Raw genomic sequence first — 17,958 nt, forward strand, 5'->3', positions numbered from 1 at the left:
CCATTCAGGATACTGAGGTGGAACTGGTGTCCAGTTACAGATACCTTGGAATGCAGCTCAACAGCAGGCTGGATTGGAAGATCCACATGGGCGGAGGCAACGGTCAAAATCAATGAATCAATGAATCAATCAATCAATCAATCAATCAATTGAATTTATATAGCGCCCAATCACAACAAAAGTTACTTCAAGTCACTTTTCACACAGAGCAGGTCTAGATCATATCCTTTAATTTAATTCAAAGAGACCCAAAATTCCCCCATGAGCAAGTTCTTGGCGACAGCAGCAAGGAAATACTTCTTTCTTTCTTTCTTTCTTTCTTTCTATCTATCTATCTATCTATCTATCTATCTATCTATCTATCTATCTATCTATCTATCTATCTATCTATCTATCTATCTATCTATCTATCTATCTATCTATCTATCTATCTATCTATCTATCTATCTATCTATCTATCTATCTATCTATCTAGCTGGCAAACGGTGATTCATATCAAATACATGCACATTTAGTACATTTAGTTGTTAAAAACTGCCAGCACAGTCTATTTTAAAGGGATTTTTTTGGCCACCTGGTGGAAGCCAAATCAACAAGGTGACATGGTTAATTTGTGAGCAAACAGTTGCTTGTTTACACATCCATCAGTCATGGAGAAATGTTTGGAATTGTGTTCCTGACACCTGGATTCATCAGGTAGAGAGTTCAGGGAAATATGTGTCTTCTTAGTTGCTAAATGTTCACCAGCTAGTCACTAACAGCATATGTTTGCCATTTGATCTTTGCTGAAATGAAACTAAAAATGACACACAATTAAATTGGTGAGAGTGAACACAAACAGTAAAGTTGCAGCCAGGCAGCCAAACAACTAAGTTCAAATTCACTATATAGCTCCGTAAAAGTGAGGGGAGATGCAGACTAGGGTGATCATTTACAGCAGTGGTAAATGAGAGACTGACACCGCTGGCCTCCTACCACTGCGTCTTATCAATGACCTAATCACTTGCCAGCTTGAACATAGACACAGGTACCCCTGAACCCCGGCCCCTGTTATGCCGTGCCATAAAATTCAACCCCTCGCAGAAAACACACAGTTTATATGGTTATATGACTTGACATGGTAGACCACGTTACCTTTTCAGGACAGCTGATATTCTGGCTCAGAAAGCTGTTTTTTGACCTATATGTTTAAAGGACAACCATTGATTATAGCTGCTTTAACTACAGAAAAGATGACACAGAACCATTTTTGTAACTTGAGAAAGGACATAGAAAGTATTTTTAATGGTTGACATATCTTAACCTAACTTAACATAACTTATCAGGAAGACTAAGTTAATATAGTTTCTTGTTTAGCCAACCTGTTGAGCACAGAGCAAAACATGATTTAACCTAAAAGGAGTTTAAAAGACTTAATATAATTCAAAAATTATTTATTATTATAAAACTATAAAAAATTGTAGCCAGGATCAATACGATCAAATATGCACCATAAAGGTTTAATATTTTGTAAAACTGCAGTTTGTCTTGTGTGCAGTATCATGCTTGTGTACAAGAGACTATATCCCAGTTCCCTGCCTTCTCTTTGTCATGGTTTAATTGTCTGCATTCTCTGCTTCCTCCTTGTCTTCCTCCATTTTGCTTGATAAGTCTGTTTGCATTGTCATGTTGGACCTGCCACTCCACGACTGTGCACCAGATATCCCCATTGAGTTACTGCCTCTGTCCATTCACTTATCTGTCACCTGCCCAACAGACCTTTATACCTTTTGTTTAACCAGAAGAACTAACAGAGAAATACAGATATTTATTTATACATTGTGTACATGTACTTGCATCAGAATTGTACCTGACCTGATACAATACATGGAAATTGGAAGTAATTAAACGAAACCCCTATTCATGTGGGAAGCTACAATATCACATTCAGATGTACAGTGCCATCTGTATAATAACAACTTCTAGAGCTTTGATTGTCAACTAGTGGGTCGCGACCCAAAAGTGGGTCACAGACCTGTTCTGGGTGGGTCGCGGACTGCTGGTCAAAAATAAATATAATATAGTTAAATAACTTTAACTTTAAGTTTGTGTTGAAGTTCGGAGGCAAAATGGCGAAGGGCAAATAAAACCTGGGGTATTTAAAATGTGGATTTTCATACATTGAGGATAGAAGAGACAGAAGTGGCTTCTATACTTTGTTCAAACTCAAGTCAAAGCACAGAAACAGGTTGGACACTGAGCATGACCTGAGAGTAATGTTAGCCTCTGCTATAGTTTGCTGTTACCTCTCGTCACATTGCTCTCAGATAGTCTGTTCTGCTGCTACTTTATTCTGCCTCACTGTTCTGTATAAAAGGTCCAGACACTGAATTGGGGACAGTTGCTCCGTCAGTAAGCGGCTACAGGGATAGATACTACAGGACACTGTTGTGTTAGCTGTGGTGGAACGAGGTAGAGAGTGAATGAAGTGAGGGAGCAGTGACAGTAAGAAAGCCGATGAATCAGATCAATAAAACGTTATTTTCTGATTGTTTCACAGCGGTTACGTTCAACAGCTCAAATAAACTTCCCCACACACCTCCACTCAACCCTGCAGCTCAGTCTCAAAGCTCTGAATCTGAAACACCAGCGTGCTGTTTAAAACACAGCAGCATCAGTATTATGCTGCTTTGATTGGTTCAGTGTAAAAAAGCAAAGTCTTATTGAGAGATCTTCTTTATTTAAGACATCTGGAAGTTGAGTCTGTTATTGATAAGCAAATACATTTAGTATAGTTATTTGAAAAAACACAAATCTAGATATAAACTCTTAATGTTGCTCTCAGAGTGCACCAGAATGATGCATTTGACTTAAAAATGGACAACATTTTCTTCCGGGGGAGCAGGGAGCCGGGTGGGGGTTGAAATCAGACAGAAATAGGATCAACAAGTTATAAAAAAAAAAAAGGCAGGATCCATCATTGGTTTGCCTCCTGACTCACTAGAAGTGGTCAAGGAGAAGAGAGTAGGCAGGAAACTCAGTAGCATCCTGCACAACAAGGACCACCCATTGTTTGGTGTTTTTAGTGAACTGAAGAACTCCTTTAGTGCCAGACTAGTGATGCCAAAGTGTTCTACAGAAAGATTTAGAAGGTCCTTTATACCTGGTGCAGTGAGGTGTTTTAATGAACATTGCTGTTGACTGCTGTTCAAGAGACTCTGAGGTGAGAGCGGACTTGAGATCATGCAGCGATCATGAGCATGCCTTAATAATGATACAATAATACACAAAAAATGGTTGGATTGGGAACCCATATGCATAATGTCTCCACGTTGCATTTAGTGTTGCTTGAAATGACCAGGGCTCAGCTAGTGTTGCCTTTTAAAAATCGTCGATTTCCTGGGATTCCCGGGAAAATTGGCTTCTTTTCCCGGCATTTAAAATGTCTTATTTTCGGGAAAAATAGTAATCCCTAGTGCACATGCGTGACCAAATGTACCTTGCCTAAGCACACTTCTTCCAACTGTACCGTACCAGGGAAGTGTACCGTACTCAAACACGGTACACTTCCACTCACACTAGCCAAATAATCCGGATTTTAGGGGGCAAACGTGCTTGGGCACGGTACGATTGCCTAGTGTGAGTACGCCCTAAGTCTCAGCTACAACTGCTGAATGTTGTGGATTGTTTGATGGATGTTGATGTGGTGCTTTGCACTTATCTTGTACTGCCTGAGTCTGTATGTTTCCTTGCTGTATGTTGGCTGTCTTTGTGAGAAGGTGACATTCAATTTCCCCTCAAAGGGATTAATAGAGTACCTCTTACCTTATTTATCTTCCCCCCGGACCCCCCTAGAGGATCGGACTGAGATCCCACCAACATAGTCTCTCAAAATTATGTGGGAAACACTGCATGCAGTTGTCATGTTCCTCCTCAGTTTGTGCTCTGAAGGCAGAGATATGCATAGAAGGGAAATATCTAATGTGGTATCCTTATTTATTTTGTGCAGTTTTGATATTTTATTTTATTTTATTCACATGTAGTTGTCGTGTTCTTCCTCAGTTTCTTAATAATGTACTCTGAAATGCACTTTGTACATGTAAATATGTGTATTTATGTAAAAAATAAATAAATAAAAGAAATAAAAGATGACAAAGATGACGTTTTTGAAGGCTATTATTTAACAATACATTTGCTTGGTTTGAATTCTATAAAGGTGGGTCACGACTCAATATATGTTACTGTAATGAAACAATATCTATTACTTATTCTACCAATGTCACTCATCTACTATAATAGATGATCTGATGACTGCACAAAACTTTTCAAAACAATTATGAAGAGTGTTAAACAAAATGCAAACACGGTACATTTAAACTGGATTGAAAAATGACATATGGATGTAGATAAAGGGTGCACACTGGAAACAACAACTGGGGCCAATCTGTGGTAACTATACGTCATTATACTAGATTTTGTATTCATATTAACATATCTTGTTCATCTTTTTTTTTTTTTTAGCTTTTTTGACCTTTCAGTTTAAGAATGCATGAAGCGGATGGGGCAACTACGGTATGAAAAGGTCAGTTGATTTCTCGGCTTAAACGGTCATAAGTAATTTAACCATCAAATGATGCTTTGATTGAATTAAGACACGTGTCAGAGTCTTACAAAACACTGTGTGAACATCGCTGTTTTTATTCATCCACCTAATTAAGATCAAGAAGGAGCTTTTTCCATCCACACACACACACACACACACACACGGACACGCGCACACACACACACACACACACACACACACACACACACACACACACACACACACACACACACACACACACACACACACACACACACACACACACACACACTGACTGCTCCCTTTTGCATCCATTCAAATCTCCTTGACTATGTTTCTCATTATGAACTGGACCAAACAAGTTCCAAACAATTAATGCACACTCAGCCTTCTGATGCATAACCAAAGTGCTGAAGCAAAGGAACTATAAAACAGAGGCAAAATGGGGAAGAGAAAGAAAAAACCAACCAGGAAAACAAGGGAAGGCTAGCTACTAGGAGACAAAAGAAAAGAAAAATGGCTCACAGAGGAACCAATGGCAGTAAACTCTTCATGACAGGTGAGATGAGCTTGGCTTATCAATTTTTTCTATGTAATGATTTAAAAAATGGGAAGTTATTTCTATTGTTTTGTGTTTGTTCTACACAATACCATCTATTACATTACATATAGAGCCAACGTATATATTTTTAAGATGTTAATACATTTCTATGGAAAACTGTAATTAAAGTATGTAAGAAGAATTTAATTTGTTCTGCTGCTCAAATCCAAGATTTGAAGCATTGTGTACACACTATAGCAAGACTGATAAATTACCAGTCATTATATTACCTGATATTAGCTACAATAAATTGTAGTAAAATAATTAAAAAGATAAGTTTGAGCTCATTTAGAAACAGTGTCTCTATTATATAATTTGCCCACCAAAAATTTACTGTATTTTTTAACTGTAAAATGTCCCACTCACTACAGTTATTTAAAAACCAAATTTAATATTTTCTAATGCTGTGTAGACATGTGAAACAGACATATAACTATTAATGCTAATATCAAACTTTGTATAGTCTTATATCTGTATCAGCCTCAAAAACTCTTTTCAAGTATCATCCTTACTATTCACCAAAAATGAAAGTGAAATCTACTTTTTAAAGAGTCATTTAGTCATCATTCATTCATTGAATGAATCCTGCTGGACTTCAGCGTGTAGGATGGATTCAAACTCAGAGACACACGATGTCTTGAAGGAGGGTATAAAAATGCTGAAATATCATGCTGCATTGATATCAGGTTGGAAATCCGACTGTAGTTACAGCTGCTCACTAGGTTGGGCAAACCAATTTTACTGTTATGGTATATGTTAACAAATAAATAAGTTCTTGTCTAATGTAAAAGTAATATTTTAATTGCTGCGTCAGGAATAACACCTAATTTTGGTAGTAGGGCGTTGCGACATGGGTGATAAGGCTTTACAAATATATCTAACTAGACTAACTACTTTCTGTCACTTTTCCATTCTTCATAGTGTTGTGCATGGTGGCAGTGTGTGGTGCTATCCCCATCACCGACCTGCTGGACCGAGCCTCTCAGCACTCTGACAAACTCCACTCCCTCAGCACAATACTCACCCAAGAGCTGGTGAGTACCTGTTGTGTAATGCTCTACTGCTGCAGATCTGAACCTACCCAAACCTAAGTAATGCTCTTGGCTTGCCGACTGCCTTGGGTCAAAGCCTCCGAAATTCCCAAGAATTGCATGGGATTGCTTGGTTTTAGTTTGCATTTATTTGGGATAGCTGGAATAAAATAGTGCATGAAATAAATAAAGCAATTAATATGAATTTTTCTAAGATGTAAGATTTTGTTAAACTCTTAAATGGTCATCGCCATGGTAGACCATGCCAGTGGTTTTAAGCTTTTATATAATTTCCAACATTCAGCTACTGGTTTCCATTCATTTATGCATCAACATGCGGAACTGTAATATTTTCCATCAAAGGGAAATGTTTGTCAGTTATTTTTTAGTTAATTATGAATGTACAGTACAGTAATAGTCATACTCTGTCCCCCCCAGGACTCTCATTTCCCTCCTATAGGCCGGGTGATCATGCCCCGCCCTTCAATGTGCCACACTTCCTCTCTTGAGACACCCACTGACAAGGACCAAGCTCTTCAAGTGTCAGTAAGTGACTGTCACTTACAAAAAAGTCTTTCTGATGTGATGTCCTTGCCTTTACTTCTCCGATATTCTATTTACCGCTTCCACTTCCTTTTTATCTATTTCTCTGAGCACTACTGTCAAATGTCATATCAGATCTCCTATCCTGTGGGAGTCAGGCGTCTCATCAGTGCAATGTTCCTGACTATTTCATCACCCTAAAAGAGGAGTTCCCCCCACAAATACAAATGGTGGCCATTATCTAAACATATCAGTTGAATATGTTTGACATTTCAATGACTGCAAACTAATGAGCTAAAAGAGACATTAAAATAATCATAATCATATATCTTGGGAACCCATCATTTGGATTGCAAATCTGAAAATGTGTGTGTGCATGACAGCTAAAGCAGTGATGTTTTAATGTTTTATAACTTTCCAGCCTTTTTGGAATTTACCTGGTTCAATTATAAAAATAAAATGAATCTGTATTTTTTGGTAAATGGATGAATACAGATACAATTTGTAAAGAGAAAGTGCTATGGGGATTTTTTCTTCATTCATTTCATTGTAATATTATCTTTTAAGAAATATGTGAGATTTGCTGACCTCTGCTGGCAAAAAATTGGAATTGCAGCATTTTAGATACTATATCTGACACACTGTATTTTCAAAGCAATCCAGTGAAATAGCTAAAATACCACCTCTGTAACGCTTGGCACTCCTGAGATCTTCCTGTTTCCTTTCTTTTTCTCACTTCTCTCTTTCATTTTCATCTCTTGTATTTTTTTTTACTTCTCCCCTAGGAAGCAAACCTAATGTCATTGGCTCGTTCCCTGCTTCAAGCCTGGATGGACCCATTGGTAGTCCTCTCGACTTCCGCTCACACCCTGCCTCACCCATCCCGGAACAGCATATTCAACAAGGTCCAGGAGCTGCAGGAGCACTCCAAGAACCTGGGAGATGGCCTGAACATACTATCGGGCAAGGTCTGCAAGGGTGGGATGAAAAACATATTAAAATGTTTTGCTGTTTCACTCATTAAATCACTTTTCCTGCCTCTGTTCTCTTCTAGATGGATCCAATGGCTCAGACCATCTCCTACCTACCCTACAGCAACAACATCGGCCAGGACAAGATATCTAAATTGACCAACTTCCAATTCCTTTTGTCCTGCTTCCGTCGGGACTCTCACAAAATTGATAGTTTCCTGAAGGTCCTACGCTGCAGGGCAGCAAAGATGCAACCCCACCTGTGCTGAAGAGCCACCCAGACAGCTTGACTCTGAGGGGACATGTTTCTCAAAGCTTATGTTGCCTAGTATAGAATAGCATGGACTAGGAATCTACAGCTAGTACACTTATTGCTATAGGGTTGTAGGCATTATGAGCTTTAAGAAGGTGAGGATAAGGAGGAGTTACAGTCACACCCAGGAAATCCTCTTTTGTCTGAAATAACTAAACACTAACTATAATAAGATTATCAATGAGTGCATAGGTGCAAAAATATAAGGTGAAAAACATTAAAAAGGGTGGTTTTAACCCTTATTGAGGAAATGTTTCCATTGGAATTTTGGGGGAATTTGGTTTAATTCTTATTTCTTGCTTACTGACTTAAAAGTTAAGAGTTTGAAACAGGTTGATAAATTTCAAGTAAAGGTACGTTTGTTCCAGTAAGCTTTGCTAAAGGGTCCTTAGTCATTTTTGATTCAGGAGAGAGCATGTCTAAACTGTACACTTCCCCAGATGTTTTCAGATGGTCTGGCGTTATAACCTGACCATAATGTGGACACACACTGCAGTTATTTGATATGTTATCTTTCCTGTGACTCCTCGTCATACTCTCCTTCTACTAAAGCAGAATCCTTTCAAAGCCAAGCTTCCAAATGTGCACAGTTTGACTTTGAGAACCCAGCTGGGGTATAATCCTCATTAAATCTTAAACACGCAAATTTGTCATACACACTATACTGAAATCCTGCTGTTCATCACTTAACTGCAAATTTTGTAATTCCCTATCATACCACCAGCCTCTCTTCAAGTCACTCTTTGCACAGGGATACAGGGCTTCACTGGAGAAGCATTTTCTCTGCCTAACTAATTCTTGTCTAATGGTAAATTGCAGCATTTGCACTTAAGATTCAATGACACTTTCTTAAAAGCTATTTTTGAATTGAATGCCTATTAACAGAAATGTTTTCTTTAAAATGTATAAATAAAAATGATCTAATGCACAGTAAAAAACCTTTGTATTTGTTTATTTAATACATGTGAAGTAATTTAGCAGATTTCCTGTTAAAACGGATCTGGTCACACTCAACCTCCTGGTAGTTGTATGTGAGTTTTTTGTCAGTGTTGTGTTACAGCAACTAACTAAAGTGCGACTACCATGATGTATCTTTCCTCTGTGGCTCAGGAAGGGAACATTTAAAAAACACAAAAGGAAGAATGTTGTACTAAAAAGACCACTGAGATCCTAATATTAGCTTCGGTATTAGAATGTTTCTTTGCACTAAATTAGCTGACTCTTTATCTGTGGACTCAAACCCTGAAGTAAACACTTCAATCAATGACAACACTTAACTGTACAACCAAACAGTACATCCTTCTCAGACTCAGAGGTCTTAAGAGGTATGTAGCATCTACTAATATAATAAATACTGTTAATGTAATAACTGCCAATAGACTAATACTTTTTCCAAATTTAATGTAATAAAAGTCAATAACGTAATAACAATAATGTAATACCTTTTTGTGTATAATGTAATAAGTTATTTCATTATTGGCTGGGTTACAAGAGAGGCATAAAAATATAATTGGAGTTGATAATATAATATAGTAATATCACTTTATTCAAATGTTATGTACTGGTTATCAAGTGCAATGCTTCCATGACACTTACTCTTACTGTGTTGCCTCTTTCAAATAGTTGCTCAACACACACACACACACACACACACACACACACACACACACACACACACACACACACACACACACACACACACACACACACACACCCACACACACACACACACACACACACACACACTGCTTTGTCTTGGAATACAAAGACCAACATTTCTTTCCATGAAAAATGTCATGTACTTAAATCACTGTCTCAACCACACTATTAAAGCTCTTCAGCTCTCTCTCTCTAACAAACCTAACTCCTGAAACGTTTCATGAAAATGTATAATCACCAGAATCCTTGCCCTATTTACATCCATGGCTATTTGAAAACGAGTCTAAATGTGAAGCAAATGATATCTAGTTTAAAAACACACAACCTGCTGTTGGCTATTTTTAAACTAAATTGGTTGAATAACTCCTGATTTCATTGCATTGTCTCACTTCTGAAACCATATCCACACTCCTATGTAAGAATTTCCCTTCTTTTCCTTTTAATGATCTTGGTACCACTCAGATTTATCTTTGCTGACCCACATTGGGAACCACAGCCCCGGGACCCCCCAAAAAGCCAGGACCGGCCCTGGCTATGGGTTCGCCATTCCCCAACACTGAGCAGCTGAGTGTTCAGTCGCTCTGGAGGCAGAGCCGCTTTCACTCTCTCAGTCTTGTAAACCAACACCTGTCAGCCACATTCACCCTCTTCTTCCTCCTCTTCCTCCCTCCGTCTGCGAGATGTTATTCGGGGTTTTTTTCGGGTATTAAGAATAAACACAACCAACAGGTGAAGATCAAGACTCTGAACCGTTTCGACATGTCGAACTTCGACGTTTCTCTCCAGCAGCTCAACGATCTGTTGACGGACGAGAGCGGCTTCTACAGCTGGCCGACTAAACACTTCCATGAGGTTTACCCCAGGATCTACGTCGGCAATGCGTGAGTCATTGTTGTCATTTCCATAACCCTTCACTCCCCCCCTCCCTACACCTTCCCATTATAATAAAGTCAATATTTTCAGGTCACTCCCTCATTAACACCCATTATATCTAATTATTTTCTCCTTAATTTGACCAAAGACCAACATGATTTAGTCACCCCTTGCACTTTTAATAATTATATATAATATCATGTGGCAGAGGCTTTTGTCAAATTTTTGAAAAGGTGGAGGTATTTCATGAAGAGGAAAATGGAGCAGAGGTAAGGAGGCAGGGCTGGCATGGAGGATGGAGGAGTTGAAAATAGATCATGTGTCTAAGCTGAAAGTCCTCTGTTGAATTATAATATCTAGAGAGACGTGCTCCACATTTCAATCTCTACTATTAAACATTACTCACCTGTCTGTGTTTGTCTCTGTTAACACTGGATGAGTCATTAGGTCTGTACACACAAACACAAATACACACACATACACACATATAGGCCTGTTATGTGTCCAGGTATTTATTGTAACACAAGGAAACAGATTGAGGTAAATTCACATATTAACAAGGATATTCCTTTATGGTGGAATATAAGCATTCTGTGTACATATTGTGTATATGCCATATTTTAAAATATAGACAATGAGCCTGTGCTAAGAAGCAGGAATAGTTTTTCTTTTTAAAGAAAAATCTGTATTTGCTTTCTTGCAGTAAGTTAGGTGAGAAGATCTATACCACTCTCATGTCTGTGCAGTAAATATGAAGCTACAACAGCTGGTTAGATGAGCTTAGGACAAAGACCTGAAGAATGGGAAACAGTAAGCTTGGGTCTGTCCAAAGGCAACAAAATCCACTAACCAGCACTGCTAAAGTTCACTAATTCTCTTTAAAATATGCGAGTTCCACAACCTTATGGAAGTGCATTAACCTTAAATTTTATCCTATAAACTGATATTGGCTGATAATTTGTCAAATAACTCACACTAAATTATTAATAGGGCTGGCAATGACTTAACTTTAAATGCAAGACCATCAATAAGTATAACGCATGGTGACGATGGTGTCACTACACAGATAACACCACTGTTTCGTGATCACGTAATCACAGGACAGTCAGGTATGATGTTATATCTATGTTATTATTAAGGAACAAAGCTCATAACTTCCTATTTTATTTGCCTGATTTTCTAAAATAGGAAGAAAGTGATTAATATGCATTATAATGTCTATTAACTATAAATGGCTTGTTACTAAGCACTGCAGATTTATCATCGCAAATTCTCAGTCATTTTTCCACACAGCAGAAGTGACCAAATGCAGGATTCTTATTTTTTAGCCGATGAGCATTTATTTTGTTCGTTGAACTGACAACTTGATTGAAAACTTAAAATCCTTCTCCAGGTGACTTTTTAGTGTTTTCAGGAGACACAAGAGAAAAGGATTTGAGTCTGAGGAGTAAACTGACCCAACCCAAATAAAAAGCAGGTCAGAACTGCTGTCGTTACACAACACTTTGATTCCCAAGAAGTGGATGTTTCAATCTTAAACAGATATTTTTGTTTAACCAATCCCACATAATAATAATAATAATAAAAAGCTAATGAAATAATACTAGGTTACTAAAGTACGTAGTAATCTTGCTGGACATGCTAACATTCGTGGTTCGCGTTAGAGCTGATAACACACAATTTTGTCAATTAGTTCCTCCTTTGATATAGAGTTTCACATGTTTTGGCATGTAAAAGAATCCAAAGCTTGACAAGACTGTCATGCCTAGTTAGGGTTGCCAAGCTTTAATTGGTCCAACATTACAAGCTACTCATGATCTCCGCTCCTGTTTAAATATGTTTATGGAAAGCAGTTTTATTATCTTTCAAACCGGATTGATACCACCTCTGCAGTAAGGTCTTGGTCTGGTTGTGTCGGTCCTCAATCGAGTACAATTTTTGCTTTCACACCTTCTCAAAGGAACCACACCAAGGGGGAAAGTGCACTAAATTCCATTCAATTGAACTCAACCAGGCAGGTGTGAATGCCCTAAGTTTCATACTGGACCAGGATTGGCTTCCAAATTAGTTGTGTGTCCTGCTCGTAGGCCCGCCTCTTACAGTCAGATTTTAAAAAGCACAAAGAAATGATCAATGTGGAAACAAACTGCACATACATCATTCTGCAAACGGAAGCTCAAACATCCAACTGCAGGAATAGGAAGCGAAACACATTTTGAGTGAACAGGGACTTTAAATGACAGATAGAGAACATTGGGAATAATACCCCCTGACGGCGCTTGTTAGCATTTATTGTGTAATACGGAGAATCTCCTTCACAATGCTTTGTATTGTCACAACCGCAGGTCTTTCACATGAGCTCGCATACAGTATTGAGAAAAATGTATCAGAGGCTTTCAAGCAAATGTGTGGTTTAAATTTTAAATGATCAGAACTAAAAGCTTTATAAAGGAAACTCTTATGTACCTTTTGTCCGAGTACAGTGAGTCATTGGGGTGTATTTCAGGAGAGAAAACCTCTCAAGTGCCTCCTTTATTCAGCCTGCCCTCCTAAAAGGAGTCATAATGGACAGGGCAGACAAACTAGTGTGTTATGGAGGGACACACAAATGCATACATGCAGCTCTGTGAGGCTCGGTGGAGACAGCATGCACCCACACATCTCTCCGGTTTTGTGTTTTGATGTATCTGTCCTGGTTCCCCTGTGTAGTCTGAAAGCCCGGCAGGACTTTTTTTTTATTTTGCCTGGAGGCGTGATGTTGCCTTCAATATTTGCTCCAGTGTGCTTCAACTTTTTATTTTTAGCCCCCTATCTTTAAAATGCAGGAGGTGCCAAGTGGTACAGCAGTCCCAGAGGTTCACAGTGAAAAGCAGCAGATCTGTGCTCGAAACAGCAGCGCTTTTGTTTGTCACAAAGAGAGAAAAGGGAGAAGGGAAAAATTAGCATTATATTTCAAGTATGAAACTCTTTCATCAAACTTAAAGCTGGCCTCAGTTGTGTTTTATGTAATACACTCAGTGGTATCAGGACAAGAAACACAGATAATTGCCAAAAAAATGTCTAGAGAAGGCGTAGGAACAGAGTGTAGAACAATCTGGCAAGTGATTGATGCAACCAAGCAGGTATATATACTATGTGGATAATGGGTAATGAAGGTCAGGTGTGCAGAAGACCTGCTAAGGCGGGAAACTCTGTGAAGGCATCTGGTAGACAGCTGTGGTATGATGTCTGGAAAATGCAGGGGTTGAGAGGCTTGATGTCATCATGACCATGTCCAATGTCCTCTGTAGCTCTGGAGGACCTTATTAAAGTCTCCAGGTTTGAATTACAAGTTGGAAGACCTGGTAAGTTACCAGACAGGAAGGGTCTATAATGAAGAGATGATGTCGAGTTGGATTATGGGAATTCTGGATCCAGGTATTCTGAAGTTTGACCCGTATGAGGAACCTTTAACCCTCATTGTCACACTAATGAATAGTTAATTCAGTCACTGCAACCACCACTACAATACCCTGTGTACTTACAAATGATACATATTTATTGTAGTTTAAAATACAAAATGTGCAGTATAGTTCTTCATTAGTGTATATTTGAACAGGCTGTATAAACTGCACATAACCACCGACTATATGTAGGCCTCAAATGTGTATGCAGTATTAAAAAAAACAGGAAAAAATAGAAAAGAAAACAGCTTCTATTAGCAAAAGTGGCAGATATTTAGTGTGACCCCCCCTTACACTTGAGCAACAGCAGGAACCTGGCTCTCTTAAAACTAAATGGAATGGAACCTTAATAAATAATAATAATTTGTATTTTGTGGTTTGTATGATGGTGGTGTCGTAAGACTTTTGCACAGTACTTGGCCAATGAAGATGATTCTGACTCTGATTCTGAAAGTCTGAAAGACCACCACTGGTCCAGACTGAAATATCTCAACAGCTGTTGGATGACATTCATGGTCCCCAGAGGATGAATGCTAAAAACTCTGGTTTCCCCCCAGCTTTTCCTCTAGTTCCACCATGAGGTTTACATTTGTGGTTTAATATCTTAACTAAGTAATATCTGATTGACTCTGGCTGCATATTTGGGTTGTATATAGTAGCATTTTGATAGTTGGTTGTGAGTTATATATTGAGTTAACTGTTTGAGTTATGAAAAGGGGTTGGACCATACAAGTGTATATACTTCTTCCTACACCTTTTCGAACAGGCAATATTTATTTCTGATGTTTATATTGTTTATTGAGTGTTTGCTGTTTATTTTATGTCAGTATTCTTTTGTTTTTACTGAAATAAACAAACTATTGGATGGATTGTCATGAAACCCCTCTCATAATGAACAGTAATAACTTTGCTGATCCCTCAATTTATAATCTAGCACCATCATCTGGTCCAACAATTTTTGTTTTATGACCAAATTCCTTCAAAACTAATGGCAGCTATTGACTGGTGTTTAGCATTGTTGATGATGGTAGCTTTATTATTGTGAGCATGTTAATATTTAGTTGTTGAACCTCCCTGCCTTACTCTCCCCTCAAAGCTGCTCAGGAACCTGTTTGCTATCTAATTTGACAGCTGCCCAGCTTTTAACATGCAGCTCCTCACCAGGAGGCCAAGCCATTTGTCTCTTTAGATTTATTGATGCTATTGTTCTGTTGAACATTTTGAACAATAGAATTTAGCACGGGATTACATCCAGAGCTATGGAGCAAAGCATAGTCTGGTTTTAATCTAACAGTAGAAAGATTAGACTGTATTGTCTTATATAATGCTCAACATCAACAGCATGTTTGAAATAAACTTGTATGTATTTGTTTTCTCACCTTGGTGCAGATTTGTGGCGACAAACGCCATGCGTCTGAAGCGCCTGGGCATCACTCACATCCTGAATGCCGCAGAGGGGAACTCCTATATGCATGTCAACACCAACGCTGAGTTCTACGCCGGTACAGGCATCATCTACCACGGCGTGCCAGCCAGCGACACTGACCACTTTGACATCAGCGTTTTCTTTGAAGAGGGAGCGGACTTCATTGAGAAAGCACTGGCATACAAAAATGGAAAAGGTGGGAGGAAGAGAGCAGAAACTGAAACACAGTGCTGTTTGTTTTTTGATACTACATTTTCACACTTTAAGATAAACTGTTACTTGTGTAAGATAATGCACTGACACTTCAAAGTTTTATAAAGGCTGTTGATGTAACGTTTGCTTTGTCTTTGTAAAGTTTAACTCATTTAATTAAATTGAATTCAGTTCATTTCAAAGTTTTTCTTTTGTTATTGAACAGAATATATAAACAACCGGCCCCCTTGCATATATATATATATATATATATATATTTTTTTTTGTAATTTTTTTTTTGTATAAACGATGAATCAAGTGACTGCATGTAATGTGAAAAGGTTTGCTCCTCGTGACAAACCAGATTGTCACTTTAGTCAGCTGTTTCAACTCTATTTTAGTTTATTGTTTTGCTTTTCTGGCCCTCTCATCAATCTTAATTGTTTCCAGCTATTGCAGAGAGCTGTCTCCAGTAAAAAAAAAAGTCTAGATAAACCTGCTGTAGGCTACATTTTCAGTGCAAAGTTGGCAACTTTATGGTAAACATGTGGAGCATTTAACAGCTAAAGAGCCAGAGTTGGTGGAAACTGAACCTAAGCTGAAAGGAGAGTAAATACTGGAAGTGACTTGAAGAACAACTTCAAAAGAATTCCAATGTTGCTACATACTAAATATGTAAATAACCACAATGTTAGCCATAATAAATCGACAAAGTCATAATATGACACCTTTTTCCCAGGTTTTTCCACTGTCCCTGAAGTGGCCAAAGAATCAAATGACCAATAAATCTTGCTTGGAAGTGGTGCAGCTGGTTTTTATTTGGTTGCAATTTACAACCTCACCACTAGATGGCACTAAATCCAACACACTTCACCTTTAAACGCAAATGTTACATTTTTAAACAGCAGTTCTGATTTTGAGTTATCTTTTCTTCCACAGGTAAAGTGTACGTTCACTGCAGGGAAGGCTACAGCCGCTCGCCTTCGTTAGTCATCGCCTACCTGATGCTTCGCCAGAACCTGGACGTCCACACCGCTCTGGCCATGGTGCGGCAGAAACGAGAGATTGGACCCAACGACGGCTTTCTGCGACAGCTCTGCCAGCTCAACCAGAGGCTGACTGCCGAGGGAAGGTTTTGGAACAAATAAGGCGGAAAACAGAGAGAAATTAACACTGTCTACGAGAGGAGAAATCTCCTCTTTGAGAGCTAAAGTATGCTTAACTCTCTTTCACTTGTTCGACAGCTTTAACGAGCCACAGATGTGTGAGGGAATGTTCTGGAAGTGATGAGAAATGAAAGAGTTTAACTCTTACACTAAAGCTGACAGCACTGAGTGTATATATACTACATAATTATACATCTTACATCTTTGACACATACACAATATTTTAATCTTTGTGTTCAGGCTATCTACAAGATAGTTCAATGTGAAGTGTAAAATGCATGTACACTGTATTCACTGAGTGTGTTTACTTGCTCTCACTTTATCTTCCAGTAGTTCAGCTTTAACTGACATTGAAGAATTAGTGACCATATTTGTATCGTCTTGTATAGTTTTGTGTGTTTTCCTGCTACCCACTCACTCAGAGACCAACATCCAAGTATAAAGGGAATGTGGGAAATGGTCAAAAAAATCGGTAACTGGTGTGATACTGTCACCGCCTTTTCTCACCCAGCCTGTTCTCCCTCCCTCTTGGCGTCATGCCCCTTTGTCTCCTGCAAACACTGCCAAAAATCTCGCAAAGGGGACCTTTAGTAGACAATGTGATTTTATTCCTATTTAGTCACATTTTCAGGATGTTGTTTCTTAAGATCAAGATATTTAGAGGATGATAACATATTTTCAACGTAACATCCCCCTATATGTTTAAAAAAAAACAAAAAAAACCTATATTGCACTCATATGTAGAATCCTGCCTCAGAAGTATTTCTTCGTCAAAATGTGTCTTGTTGTTAAGGTGCTTTATAGGAAGTAATTAAGCTGGTCTGATATTGTAGAAACAGCAGAGAAACTAGTAACATTTTGGGTAACTAATATCCTTATTTGCTCTCCTGCCTGTTAGATAAGACTGACACCGCTCTCATGTTTGTATGCTAAATTTGAAGCCATTGCTTAGGTTAGCATAAAGACTGGAAACTGGGAAACAGCTGGCTTTATCTTGTGAGGCAGTTGGATTTGTGAGATCAAACGTTACAAGTTCATTCAAGAATCTACCTTGCAAGTTTTCAAGTTATATATTTCAAGCTAATCAGCGTCCTGTGAGGATTGTTGTGTGATCTTGTGAAACCAGCTGCCTCACAAGGTAAGATAGACAGATGAACTGGTTATATCTTAGCATAGTGA

General features: G+C 38.4%; 2 protein-coding genes across 2 annotated transcripts; both read left to right on the forward strand.

The window, feature by feature from the left end:
* Positions 1 to 5,077: 5,077 nt before the first annotated feature.
* On the forward strand, positions 5,078 to 7,976 carry prl (prolactin). Its single transcript, XM_062439432.1, has 5 exons — positions 5,078 to 5,120; positions 6,084 to 6,196; positions 6,632 to 6,739; positions 7,522 to 7,704; positions 7,791 to 7,976. Exons 1-5 carry the CDS (start codon positions 5,078 to 5,080, stop codon positions 7,974 to 7,976), a joined length of 633 nt encoding a protein of 210 aa, XP_062295416.1.
* A 2,402-nt stretch (positions 7,977 to 10,378) lies between these two features.
* Positions 10,379 to 16,761, forward strand: LOC134000114 (dual specificity protein phosphatase 3-like). Its single transcript, XM_062439431.1, has 3 exons — positions 10,379 to 10,560; positions 15,385 to 15,617; positions 16,553 to 16,761. Exons 1-3 carry the CDS (start codon positions 10,439 to 10,441, stop codon positions 16,759 to 16,761), a joined length of 564 nt encoding a protein of 187 aa, XP_062295415.1. The 5' UTR covers positions 10,379 to 10,438.
* The last annotated feature ends 1,197 nt before the right edge of the window (positions 16,762 to 17,958 follow it).

This window comes from Scomber scombrus, chromosome 18, assembly GCF_963691925.1.
Source record: "Scomber scombrus chromosome 18, fScoSco1.1, whole genome shotgun sequence".
In the NCBI taxonomy this organism is placed as follows: Eukaryota; Metazoa; Chordata; class Actinopteri; order Scombriformes; family Scombridae; genus Scomber; species Scomber scombrus.